General features: G+C 53.1%; 1 protein-coding gene across 1 annotated transcript; it reads right to left on the bottom strand.

The window, feature by feature from the left end:
* Nucleotides 1–6646: 6646 nt before the first annotated feature.
* LOC119110491 (zinc finger MYND domain-containing protein 12-like) lies at nucleotides 6647–19516 on the bottom strand. Its single transcript, XM_037234374.1, has 8 exons — nucleotides 19446–19516; nucleotides 18761–18896; nucleotides 17301–17408; nucleotides 16661–16765; nucleotides 14662–14766; nucleotides 13386–13566; nucleotides 8352–8490; nucleotides 6647–6650 (listed from the first exon to the last, which is right to left on the bottom strand). The coding sequence occupies exons 1-8, from the start codon at nucleotides 19514–19516 to the stop codon at nucleotides 6647–6649; spliced, it is 849 nt and encodes a 282-aa protein (XP_037090269.1).
* Nucleotides 19517–20528: the final 1012 nt, after the last annotated feature.

The following is a 20528-nucleotide window of genomic DNA, read 5'->3' as shown; positions in this document are numbered from 1 at the left end:
TCAAACTGAGCCGGGCTCTCCCTGTGACTGCGTTTCCCGCCGGCGGCTGCCACTACCCGGCCGTCGCACACGCAGGACTGAGCCGGCACACAGCTTCACCGGCGGCTGCCACTACCCGGCCGTCGCACACGCAGGACTGAGCCGGCACACAGCTTCACCGGCGGCTGCCGCTACCCGGCCGTCGCACACGCAGGACTGAGCCGGCACACAGCTTCACCGGCTCCGCGCCAGTGCTCTTCGCCAGGGTCAGCCCCTGCTGACGGCGTCTGGACGAGCAAATCAGGGGGAACAGAGGCCTTACATAGCCCCGCGTTGGAGGTATCAGGGCCATACTCCAGTCACGTACAGTCGCATGGAAATCCACCGCTCCGACATCCACCACCTAGTATAAGCACGGCCAGCGCGGCGCGACCTGCGCTGAATGTCCTGAGTTTTCCCGGAAATTCTGTGCCAAGTGTGGCTGGGGCAGTTTTCTGCAGCGATCAGCACAGGGGTGTGATTGAGCGCAGCCGGGGCAATTACAGCGTCGGGTCCCGCGCTGCACGCCTTCGCTGCCGGGTGCTGCTGCTCAACGGAAGCTAAATGCGGTGTGTATCCCAGGAAAGGCCGCTTTGGGACACATAACCACAGCGCTGGTGTCAACAAGCCTGTACAGTCTACCTTGCCAATGGACCCTTGCCATGCCACGAACGATGACGTGTCAGCCGACCGAGTGGCCGAGCTGGGACCTTTGGCGTTCTCTGTTTGGTCCTCGGTCTCCACCCTGCCCACCGCAGTAGCTATTTTTAGCTTGAATCCATCGGGCAGCCAATGTGGGTATGATCAGAGGTGCAGCCAGCGTCTCGGTAAGGAGGGTCACAGGGCTGACACAGGGTGAATACAGCGTGGTGAATGCTCCCGCCTCTACAAAAAATCGACGGTATTGTTATGGGTTCTATAGTGGCATTGAGGATCTAGTGAGCGTACCATGTAAATCAAAATGGGGTCAAGATTCAAGATATTGGCGTGGCCAAGCCATGACCGTCATGGAATGTTTGACCTTCAGTCGGAGCTGAGTCGTGAACGCATTAGACCGTCGCCCCGCGCTGCAGTCCCCATGAGCCGTGCGGCGTCGGTCTTGCTGCTCATACCAGGCCACGGCCAATGGGCGGACGAAAACGATGACGTATCTGAAAGAAGTAGTTCTGAAAGTTTTAATACACCAACTGGTACGTTTAGAAGGCGGTCCGGGCATTGTGCACCCGCACAGTTCTCATGTTTATCGAAGTAGCGGATGAGCATTTATATCGATGCGGACTGGTTTTGAGACTGGTGTTGGTGGTGGAAGAGTAATGGGAACAGCTCTATTTTTCGTGTTGCTGTAACTGTTTATCTCTTCAGAGAATAATCTATAAATTGTACCGGTGAAAGATATGCCAAAGTCTAATCACTGCGTGGAAAGACTTGATTTCAAAATATTTTTGAACAGCATCCGCCGCCCGGTGTTAGCGGCAGCAGCCAGCACTGCTTGATAGACAATCCCGGTTTGATAGGCAATCCCGGTTATTGGTGCTCTTGCTCATAAAAAAATTGCGGAGGCATAGTCTTAAAACCCGTTTAAGTAAGTTGTTACAGTAGTCAATTCAACTCGCACGCCCTCAGGCTTTCCGGGCAGGGAGACTCAGTGGTAACACACTCAGGGAGGGGGGCGGGGGGGGGGGGGGGGAGCGGGCGCATTACGTTTCCGTGTCAGCGTATGAGGGGTCATTCTGTCCCATCGCGGGATGCCTACCATCTACCATTCTGGCTGCACGAACAGGGGTGACCTGGTCATCTGGAGGCCCTTAGAGGAATACATGACACATTTTTCCCCTCCCTGGTGCGGTAGGCTCTCTGAGCCGAGGCGTCGGCCCTGGGATCGACGCACGGGTCTTCACCGACAGGATTATACCCCTATCGCCGCAGAATATCCAACAATGAACAATGAGACTCCAATTCGGATCGACGGATCCTCGGTTGACGTGCGGAGGAGGCCCCGCTCGGTGCGGGGACCGGGACTCGTATAATGCCCTTCCATTATCTCATTGTGGACTCTCATCCTAAGTTCGCATACGTTCGTCCCTGGTTGGAGGGCCCCAACCAAAGCGAGAGGCCATCTGGCATTCGGGGTCCCGTCCGTGTCCCCCCAGAGCAAATGTTCCCCTGGCCGCCTCGGCGTCCCTTGTCAACACAGGACTCCCTGGTATGCAACGTGGCTCCCCGACCGACACAAAGTCCCCCAATTGCTCCAGGATCCCCAACCAAATGAAATCTGGCTCACCGGCCTTGTCCGTACTTGGGAAATGGGCTCCCAGAGCTCGGACCGACTCTGAGCCGACTTTTCGGTGCTGATGGTGCCTGACCGACAAAGAGGTGTTTGTCAGCTCAGAGACCCTCATCAACTCAGGGCACCACGATCGGTGCCCAGACCCCTCTGAGAGGCATTTGAGGGTCCGGTCCTGTGAACCAGGGCCCCTTTAAAGAAATGTTTCACACCTGAAGACACTGCGGTAGGCATCAGATATGATTAAATTAGCTCACTTGTGGCTGATGGTACACTGTCACGGGCAAAAGACTGCTCTAGATAACAACATTTCACTTTTTGGTAAATATGCACCTCAATACGTCATCGCTTGATTGCTTCATGGAAGGTTTTATGACATTGGAGGGACTGCTAAACTGTTTGTGGAATTTTCCGTCCCAGTGGATGGTCTGACTCACTTGTAGAACTTAAACTTCTCGAGAGGTGTCGTGCTAACGAGTGCAGAGTTTCCAGAATCCAAAATTTCTCGAGTGCGTATTTACGCCTTTTCTCGTGGTATTTTTGTACATGAAGCCGTAATCATATTTTGTTGACATGCATTCATTTATTCAGTTGTGGCGGCATTCTTCAGTTATTGGATTAGTCTTACTACCAAAATAACTAGTACCGATGTTCAACTTCCTGTATTATGTAGCACAAAACGTGATTTGTGGTTGTAATATACGTTGAATGTTTAGAACTGTTTGTGTTTGACACCATAACGCGTCTCCGTACGGCGGCTCGACCTTGACCGCGTGACCCGGCGGACGACAAGGACGGGCGGTCGAGTCAACTGTAACTGGCAGGTGAGGGCGATCACACTGGTGGTCAGCGGCTCGGTGTTGTGCTGGAACGGGACCATAGACTGGTGAAGAGAAATGGGAAATAGCTTGACGATTTTCTTCGCTGCATGGATGCATATCGCCTCCCTGTAGGCGATGACAACAGAGGAGTGGACAAGGCCCTGGATAAGTGTAATCGACTTGCTGTCGGAAAACAATAACCAAGGACGTGCAGAGCTCGAAATCGGCACTTCGGCGAGAGTTCGGGAATTCTTCCATATGACATCAGGACAATTTCGACAAACGCCGCAGACATCCCGAAGAAAAACAACTTATGATATGCTCATCACGAGTGTACGCACGTAGTTTCGTGGCACATTTCCGGGTACGAATCCCGCCTCTCCAGTAGCGTCTTTCTTGCTCAGAAGAGGTTTCTGGGGCAGTATCAGCCCCGTGGTAGTATCTCAGACCTGCCGCTTCCTCTGGAGATAGCCGTCGGTAAACTGCCGGACCATGCAAAATGAATCGACGAAGCCACTTCATCGTCAGCATTGCAATCGGCCCCGTTCGGCACGTGAAAGAAGACGTCGCAGCGGAAGACTGTGGGCTCGCTCAGCTGCGGGGCGAGGTCACTGAATCGTCGCGCGTGGTGAACACGGTTCGCTCCGGTGCACCACCGCCTTCCCCTCATGGAACGGCGGATGGGCCCGCCCGGGACGATGTGACGTCACAGCACGCGGCGGCACGGGTCCGCGGTGCGCTAGGGCACCTTCAGGGAGACCTTACGAACTAAGGACATTGTGAACTGTGGACGTTCTGACTTGTGTACATTACGAACTATGGACATCATGACTGTATCTGTGGTCCGTCCGGCTGACAGCGCACCTCGGGACTGATGATCAGTGACCCGACCTGAAGGCCCGAAAGACGCGAAGCGCTGGCCGAAGGTTGCATTAAAGGGAATGTTCCACATTTGCATGGTGTTTTGAGCTAAGGCAACCATTTTGAAGGTTAACATGATTCAGTGTAATCCACTAGACCTTCATAAGACACAGCACCCTCTGGTTTCAGAGCTAGACCCCCGCAAGACACAGCACCCTCTGGTTTCAGAGCTAGACCCCCGCGAGACACAGCACCCTCTGGTTTCAGAGCTAGACCCCCCGCGAGACACAGCACCCTCTGGCTTCAGAGCTAGACCCCCGCGAGACACAGCACCCTCTGGCTTCAGAGCTAGACCCCCGCGAGACACAGCACCCTCTGGCTTCAGAGCTAGACCCCCCGCGAGACACAGCACCCTCTGTCTTCAGAGCTAGACCCCCCGCGAGACACAACACCCTCTGGCTTCAGAGCTAGACCCCCGCGAGACACAGCACCCTCTGGCTTCAGAGCTAGACCCCCCGCGAGACACAGCACTCTCTGGCTTCAGAGCTAGACCCCCCGCGAGACACAGCACCCTCTGGCTTCAGAGCTAGACCCCCGCGAGACACAACACCCTCTGGCTTCAGAGCTAGACCCCCGCGAGACACAGCACCCTCTGGCTTCAGAGCTAGACCCCCGCGAGACACAACACCCTCTGGCTTCAGAGCTAGACCCCCCGCGAGGCTGCGCAGACTCTCTCGTGCAGACCTCTTCAAGGCTACCCTGGCACGCGTGACGTCACAGACACGCCACGCAAATGCCGCTCCCTCTTTGGCCATACGACGTTGGATGGCCGTCACATCCAGTTATGGTGTGTCTGGCGTGCGTGAGCGCGATTTATGAAACGAACGGGCTTGATTTAGCTCGAGGCGGCGAGCGGGCCTACTTTAGCAGCGTGGGCGCGATTTATGAAACAAACGGGCTTAATTTAGCGGCGAGGCGGCGGGCGTGCCTAGCCACACGTATCAGTGTGTCGTGATTAAAAAGGACAAGTTTCCAATGCGGCTCCGTTGCTTAAATCTGGCTACTGCGCTTATGAGTGTTGAAAAGGATGTACATAAGATCGTGAATTAAAGCCAAAGGACAAACATTCAGCTTAATAGAGGTCGATCGAGATGCCCGTGGCGACAAAGGGCCAGCATAATTTAAAACGTGATCGGGTGGGGGTCAATTGACCCCCAAAGGCTTACCTCAAATCATTTTCGAACGGCTCAACGAAGCTGCGCGAAAAATTTGCATACCTGTAGAGAACTGAATGGTGAATCTTTTGATGTCAAAAATTAGATGTATCTTGTAAGGTCGCTGACCTATGGCAGGTCAAAGTCAAGCCGTGGATCTCGGCCATGGTCATTTCTAGGAAATCGCTTAATGTGTGAGACAACAGAGTGTTTGACAAGGACATACACATGTGACATAGTTTCTTAGGCAGTAAACGAATCGAATTTAGAATTACAACCAGTTCAATTGACCTAGGGTCAGGTATGAAGGTCGAGCGAAGTTAAAAGTAACCTGCTTTTCACTCAAAATATTGGTTCATGGGCTAGTTTCTGGCCTTCATTTGCAACCGATTAATGGCAGGGACCGCCACTTACACGTTCCACTAGCCTTTTTAAGGTCAGAGTAGTTCACTGGCGCTAAATGTTTTCAGGAGCATGCTGCCCAGTGTTTTGCCTGACGCTTGTTTCAATGGCAAAATAGAAGCAACATCCTGGGTATTTGGTCACATTGACCCAATAAACGTCAAACAAGGTAGCTGAAAATAACAGGACACCACTGACCTTAGCTTAGAATATGTATATAGGTTCACGGCGGTTGCGGAAGAGGCACTGGGACACTTGGGACGCCAATCTGGAGTTTGACATTGTTTGACCTTGTTTGATCCCAAGGTCATGATCTGGGAATCTCAAATTTCGGCACAGGTTATTTCATGTACGGGTCAATCCACCCTATGAATTTGTTGTTCCTAATGATCTTAGTTTTTGAGATCTTAGGGCGTCAACTTGACCCCCACCTGGGCGACGTGTATTCAACCGGCCACCCGGTCGCGTGTTTAAACAGGACATTTATCAGAATTTGACAGCTGGCATACGCCTGATGACACCTTCAGGAAGATGTCATCCGGACACACTGAACTGCGTCCTTCGATCCAATGACTTTTGCTACATGTCATGCCCGTGTCCTCTAATATTGGCCTCCCGCACCTACCGGGCGGCAGCTGTCGGCAGCAGCCAGCCCTCGCACCTTCACGACCGAGCCATGTGCCATGCCGGGCGGCAGTTGTCGGCGGCAGCTAGACCTCGCACCTTCACGACCGAGCCATGTGCCATGCCGGGCGGCAGTTGTCGGCGGCAGCTAGCCCTCACACCTTCACGACCGAGCCATGTGCCATGCCGGGCGGCAGTTGTCGGCGGCAGCTAGCCCTCACACCTTCACGACCGAGCCATGTGCCATGCCGGGCGGCAGTTGTCGGCGGCAGCTAGCCCTCGCACCTTCACGACCGAGCCACGTGCCATGCCGGGCGGCAGTTGTCGACGGCAGCTAGCCCTCACACCTTCACGACCGAGCCATGTGCCAGTTGTTCGGGGGCTACAGCATGCCACGCCGCTGAGAGTGCCCTGTTCAGTCGCTAGCTGAGAGTGTCGCGAGGAACAGAGGCAGTCGCGACGGGCGGAGGCAGTCGCGGCGGCGCCCGTCGCGTCCAGAGGCGGCAACCATCGCGAGTCATGGCTTTTGTTTTTTTATCCCGGTCCTGACGGACCGTGGACCAGCTTTGATTCCCAGGGTTGGTTCATAGTTCCCACTTTTATTCTGATAACAGGATGTAGAATCTTTAATTGAGGAGTATAGTTCTGCAACACGAATTGGGGGTTGATCAATGGAAAAGGTCGAGCCTACCGCAAAATTACGCCAACAAACCAGTATTTTCCCTTCCTCTAATACCAATGATGTTTTGCCACAACCTTCATAACTAATTTTCCCCTCGTGCTCAGAGCCAGCCCGCCGACTGTGGTACACCTCTCCCGGGTGAGCCTCACAGGACAGTGTCGTCCCGTCCTCGGCAGAGCACGAGAGCCAGCCCGCCGACTGTGGTACACCTCTCCCGGGTGAGCCTCACAGGACAGTGTCGTCCCGTCCTCGGCAGAGCACGAGAGCCAGCCCGCCGACTGTGGTACACCTCTCCCGGGTGAGCCTCACAGGACAGTGTCGTCCCGCATCCGGCAGAGCACGAGAGCCAGCCCGCCGACTGTGGTACACCTCTCCCGGGTGGGCCTCAGGACAGTGTCGTCCCGTCCTCGGCAGAGCACGAAAGCCAGCCCGCCGACTGTGGTACACCTCTCCTGGGTGAGCCTCACAGAACAGTGTCGTCCCGTCCTCGGCAGAGCACGAGAGCCAGCCCGCCGACTGTGGTACACCTCTCCTGGGTGAGCCTCACAGAACAGTGTCGTCCCGTCCCCGGCAGGGCACGAGAGCCTGCCCGCCGACTGTGGTACACCTCTCCCGGGTGAGCCTCACAGGACATTGTCGTCCCGTCCCCGGCAGGGCACGAGAGCCTGCCCGCCGACTGTGGTACACCTCTCCCGGGTGAGCCTCACAAGAGTGTCGTCCCGTCCCCGGCAGAGCACGAGAGCCTGCCCGCCGACTGTGGTACACCTCTCCTGGGTGAGCCTCACAGGACATTGTCGTCCCGTCCCCGGCAGAGCACGAGAGCCTGCCCGCCGACTGTGGTACACCTCTCCCGGGTGAGCCTCACAGGACATTGTCGTCCCGTCCCCGGCAGAGCACGGCTGCAGGACGGCGGCCGCTCGGTTCGGCGCCGCTGCCGGTCCGAGCCCATGTCCAGGGCATCATACCACCTGGAGCGCGCTCTGACCAGCCGCCGGGCTGATCTTCCCCCCCCCCCCCCCCGTCCTTCCCAATCCACCCCTCCTGCCAGCCAGCAGCCCTAGGGCCTCCAGAGCTTACTCAAAGCACTCGGAAACGGTTCGCTCCACATGTGCTCCCGTTGCTTCACTAATCGTCCCACCACGAGGGGCTCCTGATAAAAGCTAACCAGTGCTGGCTTCTGCTTGGAAAGTTATCTCATGCGTATGCCCAGACGCCGGCCACGACAATGTAGCCGTAAGCAGGAAACAGGTCAGGTGACCCAAGGCAGGACCGATTGAAATTGGTGTTACTAAGTTGGTTTCGTCCCAGCCCACCCGCGCCACAGTCGTTCTCTGGCAGGGGTTACACCGCTCGCTGTGACCTTGCCATGACCTCTCCGTGACCTCTCCGTCCCCTTACCGTATCCTCTTCGTGACCTGGCCGTGACCTCACCGTGACCGACCCACCTGACTGCGGCCAGCGACAAGCCGGCTGCGGCGTCATCCCCCGTGGAGGTGAAGGACTTTCGTATCAAGGTCAGCACGTGCAGGGCCTCGATGACCTCCGGGTCCGACAGCCGGTGGGGCACCTCTCCCTCCTCCACTTCTGCTGGAACAGGCGCCCAGTGAGTGAGCCACTTCGCCAAGCTGCGGTCAAGCTGGATGGTACCTGGTTGTTACCAAGCTGGCTTCCATTTACACCCAAACGATGTAAGATATGCGTTGATTCATCTTTCCTTCAAATCAACAAACCTAAATGTACGTCAAAATTGTATTAAACCAAGTAATGTTTCATTCCATCCCCTGTCCACGTCCTTTGTAATGTTCCAAATACAGCCAAGCCCAGTCCATGGGGGGTTCCTTAACCGCTGAGAACAACATATCGATGTCGAGACAAGCTGTCATCGGCGGTCCAGCTCATGTGGGTTCCACGGTTCTCGAATCAAATGACATCCCATTCCAGGCGCTTTGATATTTTCTTGGCCCATCCAGTTCAGTCCATGAATGGCTCACTAATTCCTGAACATATCCAATGCACGAAGAGCGGTAATCTCTGATGATGTAACGCTATGGTGTGGTGACCCCATGCCCCAGAGAGCAGATGCTGCTCGTTTCTGGGCCCCTTAGACCCCAGAGGGCAGATGTTGCTCCTGTTCCGGCGACTGCGCGAGGTCTGAGCCCATGCCCCAGAGAGCAGATGTTGCTCCTGTTCCGGCGACTGCGCGAGGTCTGAGCCCATGCCCCAGAGAGCAGATGCTGCTCCTGTTCCGGCGACTGCGCGAGGTCTGAGCCCATGCCCCATAGAGCAGATGCTGCTGCTGTTCCGGGAACTGCGCGAGGTCTGAGCCCATGCCCCAGAGAGCAGATGCTGCTCCTGTTCCGGCGACTGCGCGAGGTCTGAGCCCATGCCCCAGAGAGCAGATGCTGCTCCTGTTCCGGGGACTGCGCGAGGTCTGAGCCCATGCCCCAGAGAGCAGATGCTGCTGCTGTTCCGGGGACTGCGCGAGATCTGAGCTCGTGGGTGGTGCGTGTGATTTTAATGAAGTGAGAACAGAGAGAGCGAGAGAAAGAGAAGGGGAGACGAGAAATGAATATAACTGAACGTACGAAACACAAACACCGCGCTTGACAGATTAACATATCTTTTTAGCATTTTACAGACAAAAAACAACAGACGAAAAGGCATTTCACGGCAGCTGAAAGAGCTTTAACAGCTTAACAATTCTCTAAACTGAACACACATATATTCATCGGCATAAAACCAAACCGATAATGCAGAGCGATATTCATTTTATAAAAGGAAAAGTTGCCATTGTTGGCGGGCCAAAACACTGCCTTCAATTCCTGGGGAAAAATCAAGTCTCCAAGCTCCCTATCTCTGTCCATCTGCAGACAACATACCTGCTTAGTCTCACATTGGATATACGCTTCCCAAAAATATGGCCTTGACGAACATGTTTTCTCCGTACGGACATGCGGCTACCATTAGCTAAGGACCTCAAAAACTTTTCTAAGCTTTTGGGGCTCTGATGACGGGCTACCCCAGCCATGCGTTTCTTTTGCAAATTGGTCGCGTAAGCAGCTTTGACAGGAAAAAATATCATGAAGAACATATCTATCAATGGAAACACAGTGTTGGTGTGATCATGATCATCCTTCTTGCACCTCTGATTTGTAGTATGGCTCACTTGCGCATATTCTGAACACTGCCATTTTGCCTGCATTTTGATGAAGGCCTTTTAACGACCTCCAAGTGCTCCCCTAAGTACTGTTTCTATATTGTAGTGTCTGCATTAGCTTGTTCCTGCATAAGAAAATAGTTTAAAATGTTTATCACAGCTTCTTTATATGCATCAGGTTTACCAAGAACCCCCACATCGCACCGTGTTTCTTTTAAAAGCAACTCAAGCATGACATGCAAATTTTACCTTGCTTAACTTATTTTTCAACCCGATTTATGTATTGCACAAGCACTGCCTCTAGTCCCTGTTGCAGATTACAAAAGACGCTGAGAGTGTAACGGGCTGTGTAACTTTCAATTAAGATTTATGGGCGCTTATAGCTTTCATAGGTCGATGAACTCACGGGCCGAATACAACTCGGCATCTTGGTACCATGTAACGGTGCTCGCCGCCAAGTGACAACGCGTCAACGCTACACGCTGGCTTAACACAGGAACCACGAAATTTGCGGCTTTCCCGAAAATCGGTCAATGGCGGACGTAAAACGATTTCCTGCCTCAACAAGACAATATCATAGTGAAGCGAAAAAATCACCTTTTCGGTGTGTGAAATCAGCACCTTTCCTGTCTCAACAACACAATATTTAAGTGAAGTGAAGTCATCACCTTTCCTGCCTCAACAACACAATATTATAGCGAAGTGAAATCATCACCCTTCCTGTCTCAACAACACAAAATCATAGTGAAGTGAAATCGTCCCCTTACGACTCGGCAGCTAACGGGAATCGCATGGGTGTGAGCGCGGGTCATTTTGACAGCCGGCAATGAATGCTTCCAGAGACCTGTGTGCAAACATTGTCATGACTGGCTGTCGAGCCATCAAACGGTACGCTTCGGAATCTGAATGCATGACGTGAGCCTGGTCGTGACCGTCTACGGGGCTCAAATGTCCTCTTTCTTTGGCAATTTTGGAGCGTCATGGATCATTTTGATAATTGGTATCAAACAATCGTAACTTTCACTTCAGCGACGTGATGATGACTTCACTTGTGGCGCTAAGGATCACCGAACCATTTTAGCGTGATCAGGACCGCTTGGCCTACGCAAACATGGTCGAAAAGTTTGGCACACTTGTACACTTCTGCCCAAGACGATTTTGGAAAAAAAACTATGGGATGGGGCACAAATATGCCGTGTTTCCACCGCCCTACCCCGGCCCCACTTATATTGGTTTCTTAATATGGCGCAGTTGCGCATATTTTGTCTTTTGACCTGAGCTGACCGGCTCACCAGAAGCGGATAATTTTCATTTATTAGAGTCTTATTCCCTAATATTCCAAACAGTCACTCCGAACCTTCTGAATGGATGGATTTTGGGGACCAGAGCTCACGCTAAGCAGCGCTTGTTGTGGACCGGATGGATTTTGGGGACCAGAGCCCACGCTAAGCAGCGCTTGTTGTGTACCGTGACCCGTTACCCGTTACCCGTGACCCGTCACGTTCGATCGTGAAATTCCAGGTCAGCGGCAGAATTAAGTGGCGAATGTTTAACGCACCGCAATGCTCGCACGGTCCATCATACTCTCTGACGTCAAGTGACCCTAAGCACGGCTGCTGCCACCGGCCCCAGGCTATTCCAGTCAAGGGCAAATAGCGAGCGCCTAAAGCGACTCGAATCCACCCCGCCACGGGTGGGTGGATCGGAAGGCAGGCGCTCTAACCTACCAACCTATCGGAAATCAATTGAATATTACCCACAACCTGAATTGGGAGGCGCGCTATTTTTCTAACCGCCCTGTGCATCTTGCAAACAAGGGGTTCGTTACCTGAAACATTTTCAGATCGTATTACCAAGGGCTTTTGTTGTTCGACGCAATGCATTATTAACAAAAGATTCAACACGTTGTTTTGACTTTTATTTTTATTTGCGAATGCCTGAATGTGTGACAGGCATCACCAGTGAGAAAAGGAATAGCTTCTTTGGAGGTTTGTGTACAGCTTTTTCATACCTATGTTTATACAATTGGTCAGAATCCGCTGTCTGTCTTGCAGCTTTCCCTCACTGTTCCATCTACTTCTTTCTAATATTTACTTATATATGCCGGATAATATCGCTAAGCTGTAAAGCGGCGATATAATTGTGGCCCCAAAAGCTGAAGTAGCTGAATGAAAAACGGCGCGAAATGCCCAGTAAGGAAAATACTGATGAAACTTGAATAGTAGAAAAACCGCTGACTGCAACACGCGTGCCTAACAATAGTGTACTCAGCTAGTTTTTATATGCATATAGACATGGCCAGGCTGTTCTGGTGGTGTGCAAGGTTATATTGCACATCTGCGTTTGATATGAACTGCCCAGCTTGGGCTAGAACGGCTTTAGATCATCAGATTATAATCGCGCCCCAAGTGTCCCCCAAGTATCCCCAACTGTACGAATCGGGTGCACTCAAGGCCAGGGAATGCGGAGACCACTACACATAAAAGTCCCGACTAACACCCTTCTCTTCGAAGCCGGTTCTGAGCCCCTCCCCCCCCCCCCGCTGTTTCCCTTGGCAGCATGTCGTCTTGCTGGAACCACTACTGGTTTCTTTTGATGCTCGTTCTTCGAGCAGCTCAGCACTTCGGTACTCCGAGAGCAGTTTGTCTCTCACTAAAAGCGCACAACAATCGGATAAGACTGCTGAAGTAAGGTCACTTATCGAATATAAAAAACAAAAAGGCGAATCAATGGCCGTGCACAAAGTTAAACGCCTAATATGCAAAAGTGTCGGCTAATACTGTCGAATTTTAGTCAGGTTAAGAGCTTAATGAATATGACATCCGAAGGCAGCGTTGCTCTTTGTAAGCAAATTAACGAATGGAAAGTGTCCATTCCACTGCAAGGAAGCCACGCGATGGTGTATAGGCTTATAATGTGTTTAGCCAGTAAATCTTTCTTATCACCAGGCGGTTACCTATGACTTCGAGCCGTTCGCTTGCCAAGTAGTTTCAAATGCCTGGAGTCGATAGCTGGGAGCACCGGCCCTTGGCTGTCCCCAGTTGTTGAAAATTCATTAAAGGCTCAACATAGACAAAAATTTTGGTCGAAAACTCATAGAATTTTCCAACACACACACAGAGAGCAAGATTTTCCATATCTCCCGCTTTTTCAAACTCCCACAGTGCCACACCCTCATTTCAAGTTTCTGGACAAAATCACGCATGCATTTGATTGCTAAGTGACTGGCGTGCAGATGCGGGCAGCATGCACAATGCCCTGGCCGCTCTGCTCTGATCGCACCGGCATCGGACCGTCACAGCAGCAACGCCACCACGCTCACCGCCGTAGAAGTACTGCTGCCAGATGGTCACAATCTGGCGAAAAAGCGAGGAGACGATGTCAAACTTCTCCATCTGTAGCAAAGATTCCGCCAGGCGGAAGTAGCCCAGAGTGCACCGCACGTCCTGCGGCCCAAACGCCTCGGCGCAGTGGTGGACGTCCTCGGCGCAGCACCACTTCGCCTGCCGGTGACATGAGCAGATCTGACGCACCAGAAGTCAGCGGCACGAGCTGTGGCGCGGCAGCAGACTTCCATCCGTCAGTACGCTTGAGCCCCGGAGGCAATGCACCCTAATCCAAGACAAGACACCCGTCAGAGGCCAGAGGTCAGGTCAGAGGTCCCGTGCGGTCGGGCTCTGACGCTCCATGACAGGTGCCGGGCCGTTAAAAAGTCGTCACGCTGTCTCGTCGTCGTGTCACCTCTCGCTGTCTCGTCGTCCCGTCATCTCTCGCCACGCTGTCTCGTCGTTCTGTCACCTCACGCCACGCTGACATGTAGTCACGTCACCTCTCGTCACGCTGTCTCGTCGTTCTGTCACCTCACGCCACGCTGACATGTAGTCACGTCACCTCTCGTCACGCTGTCTCGTCGTTCTGTCACCTCACGCCACGCTGTGTAGTCCCGTCATCTCTCGCCACGCTGTCTCGCCGTTCTGTCACCTCACGCCACGCTGTGTAGTCCCGTCATCTCTCGCCACGCTGTCTCGTCGTTCTGTCACCTCACGCCACGCTGTGTAGTCCCGTCATCTCTCGATGTCTCGTCGTTCCGTCACCTCTCGATGTCTCGTCGTTCCGTCACCTCTCGCTGTCTCGTCGTTCCGTCACCTCACGCCACGCTGACATGTAGGCACGTCACCTCTCGTCACGCTGGCTTGTCGTCACGTCACCTCTTGCCGCGTTGACTTGTCACGTCACCTGTCGTTACGCTGATTTTCGAATGCATCACGACACTTCACAGTCTTTTAGAATGCGTTCAGAAAAATAATGGAATGCAATCTGCCTGTGGCGATAATGTCAAGACACCGCATCAATTGAGCTGGCTCAAAATTACTTCAGGGATTACAAAAAGTGAATTTCAGTGAGTGCAAATAGAAAATCAGCGTCGTGAAGGTCATGAAGGAACGTGGCTACAAATTAATCACTGTATTGCTGGTTCAAAGATTGGTTAAATTTGATGGCGTGGACAGAATTCATTCCCGCAGCGCATTTCGAGCCCGCAACATGTTTTGCTCACACGACACACGTGGCCACCTTTTGGCAAGACAAGCAAACTATACCTGCACCCATTCCCGCCTGGCGGCCAACAGCTGGCCCCATCCACGGAACAGCCAGGCCCGGAGGGCGTGATCTTCGCTCTTGGCGTAGATCAGAGTCCACTCCCCCTGCAAGACGGCGGCTCCGGTCAGGTGGGGCCCGCCACACGCGTCAGCGGCTCACCACGGCAAGATCCCGGCTTCGAGGCTGCCCGCGACGGAGTATCTGCCTTCGGTGGCTAGGCTCAGGAAGGGGAGCATACGCGTTTGCGCTTGACTTCGTTTTAGTGAAGTCCATTTCGACTCTACCACGCGGCGCGTGACGGTTTTGATTCTGAACGGCACCACGCAATTTTGGATCTACGCCGTTTGCGGCTAAACAGCCACCGCTTATTTTCGGAATCGGTTGCGCTGAGCACGTTCCGCCGGCAGCAACTCAGGAAATGAGTCGGTCCATGCATTTATTCTTGTTTATTCAATATCACTATTACGCAGATGACTCCAGTCGATTTGGTGCACGTATGATATATCAGACATTCATTATACCCCGATAGGCGCACCATACTTCTATTTCAGTTGGCTCACTGATGTTTCGGCTGGACCGACTGTAACTCCGTCTCACAGCAAACGATTGAGGAGGCAATTCCAGTCTGACTGCGTACATTTGGACGGTTAAAGAATCCATTTAGACTTCACTGCGAGTCAAACGCAATCTTACAGCCTGGACGTAGCCGTTGAAAGAAAATAAGTAGCAAGATAGCAGATTGAACATTTTTCAGCGGCACAATGCTCCGCTTGTTCTGTTCTATGTGCACATTGGTGTGTCGTTCGCAACATATGTGTTTAGTACCGCACTTGCAGCCCACGTCTATGGTCTTTGACGAACCAGGTGGGCTGCAAACTGGCATGTTGCGTTCTCAAAGAGTCCAATGGAATCGACTGTTTTGGTTTGAAAAGGAACGAAATGACGTCATATTTTCACGAAAACTGCACGGATCATGACCACAGAGTTGGAGCAGGGTGATCTCGACGCATACGCGCATTCCAGATTGCCACATGCTTGCAAAATGTCCACAGAAAGTTTTCATGCACGCCACAAGCGTGTGACCATTCGGAGCTCACTCCGCCAGAAACCAAGGCTCATCGCCAGCCAATGGGAATGCATCACTTGCCATGACTGCTTTACCGTTGGCGGACGTGGCCCGCCGCGATGGCAAGCCTCGCTGACGCGGTCCGCGCCGCAGCCTCTGACCTGGGACAGAAAGCCTTGGGCGCTACTGATCTCGCTCAACATGGCGGCCTCTGACCTGGGACAGAAAGCCCTCGGCGCTATTAATCTCGCTCAACATAGCGGCCTCTGACCTGGGACAGAAGGCCTTGGGCGCTATTAATCTCGCTCAACATGGCGGCATCTGACCTGGGACAGAAGGCCTTGGGCGCTGTTGAGCTCGCTCAACACAGCGGCCTCTGACCTGGGACAGAAAGCCCTCTGCACTGTTGAGCTTGCTCAGCATAGCGGCCTCTGACCTGGAGCAGAAAGCCTTCGGCGCTGATGAGCTCGCTCAACATAGTGGCCTCTGACCTGGAACAGATAGCCTTCGGCGCTGATGAGCTCGCTCAACATAGCGGCCTCTGACCTGGGACAGAAAGCCTTGGGCGCTGTTGAGTTCGCTCAACACAGCGGCCTCTGACCTGGGACAGAAAGCCTTGGGCGCTGTTGAGCTCGCTCAACACAGCGGCCTCTGACCTGGGACAGAAAGCCTTCGGGCGTTACTGATCTCGCTCAACATGGCGGCATCTGACCTGGAACAGACAGCCTTCAGCGCTGTTGAGCTCGCCCAGCAGGACGGCCTCTGACCTGAGACAGATAGCCTTCTGCGCTGTTGAGCTCGCCCAGCAGGACGGCCTCTGACCTGAGACAGATAGCCTTCGGCGCTGTTGAGCTCGCCCAGCAGGACGGCCTCTGACCTGGGATAGATAGCCTTCGGCGCTGTTGAGCTCGCCCAGCAGGACGGCCTCTGACCTGGGACAGATAGCCTTCGGCGCTGTTGAGCTCGCCCAGCAGGACGCAGGCCGACGCCAGCATCAGGAACGGCCGGATCAACTCCACACTGGACGCGCCGAACACCTGGCGGCGCCAGCACTTCAGCTTAGCACCGCAGCTCAGCATCAGCTCGGCATTTCAGCACCACGGCTCGAGCAACGCAGCTCAGCACCAGCGCCGCAGTTACGCTTGCTTATAGGTGGAAAATATGTTGAGAAAAGTTTCTGTGGCAACGGCGATAGAACGAACATTTTTCAATAGCAAGCCTGCAAAAGCATGTCGACGTCAAGCAAACTCCGCATGGGAACAGCCATACCTGCTACAATGCATTTCTGTCAAGCGTGTCCCAGCCCTTATTCTTCCCTAACTTGTGCCGACCGCCATGGCCGCGCCCAGCCGCGGTCCACACAGCCCTCCCCCGTTCTGAGCCTTGCCACGGGGCTGTACCGGGACCTGACCCAGGCCGCTAGGGTGACCTAACCTCGGCCACCACGGTGATCTGACCTCGGCCGCCATGGTGACCTGAACTCGGCCGCCATGGTGACCTGACCCCGGCCGCCACGGTGACCTGACCTCAGCCGCCATGGTGACCTGACCTCGGCCGCCATGGTGTCCTGACCTCGGCCGCCATGGTGAGCGCCTGTTTCGCCGCGGGCATGGCGAGGCCGGGTCGGTCGCTGAAGATGTGGCGCGTGCCGCACATGATCGACGTCTGCATGATCCGCAGCTGCGGGCGGCGGCGGCCAATGCCGTTAACACACGGCGCAACAGCAGAACACCGCGGCGGCTCCGAACACCAGGCCAGTGAAGGACAAGGGAGAAGTTCAGAACTACGGTAGGGTGGAAAACACCGGACCAGTTCAGAACTACAGAGGGTGGAAACACCGGACCAGTTCGTAACTACAGGGGGGTGGAAAACACCGGACCAGTTCGTAACTGCGGAGGGGTGGAGACACCGGACCAGTTCAAAACTATAGAGGGGTGGAAAACACCGGACCAGTTCAGAACTACAGAGGGGTGGAAGCACCGGACCAGTTCAGAACCACGGAGGGGTGGAAACATCGGACCAGTTCAGAACTACAGAGGGGTGGAAAACACCGGACCGGTTCAGAACTGCAGAGGGGTGAAAACGCCGGACCAGTTCGGAACTACGGAGGGGTGGAACACACCGGACCAGTTCAAAACTGCAGAGTGATGGAAAACACCGGACCAGTTCAGAACTACGGAAGGGTGGAACACACCGGACCAGTTCACAGCTACGTTGGGGGGGGGGAGGGGGGTTGAAAACACCCGAGATATTAACACCGCGGCGGTTGACAACGCCGAAATAGTTGAGAAAACCACAGAAGTTAGTGAGAAATTCACCCCGGAAAGTAAGACGTCCATTTCAAACTGTAACAGGTACAAAAACAGTAAAATACTGTATAGAACAGTGAAAACAAGGTAAGTCGGATGTTTAGACATAACGAGCACCACACCACCAGGAAACAAACAGTCGTGAGTAAATGCGCGAGGACTTCGCTACAAACATGTTTATGGGAGTACCAGGCCTGAACTCGTACCCAATACAACATTGTCACTTCACCTTACATACATAAAAACGCGCTCAATTTAATCAGTCCACTCAAACACTCAGCCTTATTCTGAAAAGATCAATTTCTGAGGTATTTACTCCGGATTTCTGATCTACGCAGTGGCAGCAAAACGAGCCTCCATATTTGTCAAAAGAGCGAGCGTAGAAAAATCACGCGCGTGACTGGTGACAAAGAGCGATCGACTCGCGTTTGCTGCCGGTACGTGTTTGGCTCAGTACCATCCGCTGTCGGAGCGTACTTGATCTGATTTCTGCTGCCAGAGGATGCTTGACCCACGTTTTGCTGCCGGAGCCCGTTCGATCCGTCTTCTCGCTTCGGAAGAACTTTCCACTGTGCTGTCAAAAACATTTTACTTACCCGTTGCTGTTGAAAGACGCTCGACTCAGCTATCACTGTAAGGGGGTGTTTGACCCCCGCGCCACTGGCGGAGGCTCCTCGCCCCGCCGTGTCCGTCGGAGTGAGTCTCCCCCCCCCCCCCCCCCACCTTCTGCTGCCGGACTGTCTCGTCGCGCTGCCGGCGCTCCTCCAGGGTGCAGAAGGCGCGCGCGCTGCCCAGCGCCCCCACCAGTCGACACACCTTGGAGTGCACCGATGCCCAGGCCGTCTTCTGGTGGTCATCACTGCGTGGTAAGCACAAGTCGTAAAGCACACCGCGACTGAAACCCCTCCGGCGACTCACTCGAGTATAGTATTCAATAAACATTGATGCCTTAGAATGGTCTTTATTTATATTTTTAATTGCACAATTCATGCTTTTATTTTTTCCGTAATTAGATTACACGAGCATTTGAAAATTATAATTTCATTACATTTTACATTTTTCAGCCTGCAGCGTGTGGGCGAACGCGTAAGGTGATAATGATTACCATAGATAAGAAAGTAGTATTAGCCTTATTCCTCGGATAAAAACCAGGGGAATGAAGATATAGCTGGGTTGATGTTTCGGTAACATCTCTTTATCGAAACAAGAGCAGAAGTGTTATTGTTTCAATAAAGGCATGTTACCGAAACATCGACCCAACTATATCTCCATTTTCCTGGATTTTCCTCGAGGAATAAGGCTAATACTACTGTCTTATCTATGTGAACAATGTTCCTCGCTAATGCACTGAACAAATTAGATAATGAGCCCCCTCCACAAAACGAAATAATTCCCACGGCGCGCTTACCAGCAGTAGTACGCGCAGCGGCAGCCAGTGCACAGCAGCAGGGCAGGCTTCTGGCAGAGTTCACAAGCCATCTTACCAGCAGTTATGCGCGCAGCGGCAGCCAGTGCACAGCAGCAGGGCAGGCTTCTGGCAGAGTTCACACGCCATCTTACCAGCAGTAGTACGCGCAGCGGCAGCCAGTGCACAGCAGCAGGGCAGGCTTCTGGCAGAGTTCACAAGCCATCTTGGTCCCCTTGGGGGCCGCCAGGGGGCTGACCACAGCGCCGCTCAACATGTTTGATGGCATGGTTCGTTTGGTATGTCAACAAGATGTCAACCCACTTGAGATGTTGTCTAGCAACGCAGTGGCGACAAAGTAAGGCCAAATGGTTGTGAAAAGAGGGAGCGTAGACATGCACAAAGCGCCGGCCTGTTGCAGTTGAAGTTTTATGCAAGCCACCTGGTGCTCGTTTTCTAAGAAACGTTTCGCATTGAGCCACGCCAGAAAATGAAAAACTCTGGTAATTGGTCATAATCCAAATTCATTCCAAATTTGCTACCGCTCTTGCCCGTCTCGTGCTACTTTTAGCTTGGGTATCTCGGCCTTAAGTCACAGCAAGATGAATCAGAACAAGTGCGCAGGTATCGATAACATATTTCAGTTACCAATTTCATTTATCGACAAAAGATACTCTCTGAATCTGCGCGTTTTGCCAAACATTATGCGGCACACTTTTGAATTCAATCTCACATTCGAATGGTATGCAATCAGCCTTAAAAATTCACTTTATTTCGGCAGACATTCCGATTTCAGGTGAGTTTTGGAATTTATCCCAAAATTGAATGACAAGACTCGTTTGGCACGTTAGCCCAGTATTACCCAACTTGTGGCGCTATTCAGTGCCTTAAGACGCTAACGGTTCAACAAGTCTCAAAAACTGTAGATGACATGAATGCAGATAACACGCCTGGCAAAATGTGGTGAATTTTGCAGCTTGTTGTGTCTGATTTGAATCTGAGACTTAAGTCAACTGTGTCCTGTGCACCACGGGCATCCATCATTACATCGCGGGTGCATTGTTTTGTGAGGACCTTCCCCTCCCC

This window comes from Pollicipes pollicipes, unplaced genomic scaffold, assembly GCF_011947565.3.
Source record: "Pollicipes pollicipes isolate AB1234 unplaced genomic scaffold, Ppol_2.1 Scaffold_1600;HRSCAF=1878_pilon_pilon_pilon, whole genome shotgun sequence".
Classification (NCBI taxonomy): domain Eukaryota; kingdom Metazoa; phylum Arthropoda; class Thecostraca; order Pollicipedomorpha; family Pollicipedidae; genus Pollicipes; species Pollicipes pollicipes.
The sequence above is the reverse complement of the archived record's forward strand: the minus strand, read 5'-3'. Positions and strand labels throughout refer to the sequence as shown.

Bases quoted from the DNA above. Each gene is read 5' to 3' on its own strand.
- LOC119110491 (XM_037234374.1), bottom strand. From the start codon at position 19,516: ATGGCTTGTGAACTCTGCCAGAAGCCTGCCCTGCTGCTGTGCACTGGC. The intron at 17,409-18,760 runs GTGGGGGGGGGG...CGCCGCCCGCAG, and splicing joins AGACAGTCCGGCAGCAGAAG to CTGCGGATCATGCAGACGTC. The intron at 13,567-14,661 runs GTATAGTTTGCT...TGTCACCGGCAG, and splicing joins CCAGGCGGGAATGGGTGCAG to GCGAAGTGGTGCTGCGCCGA.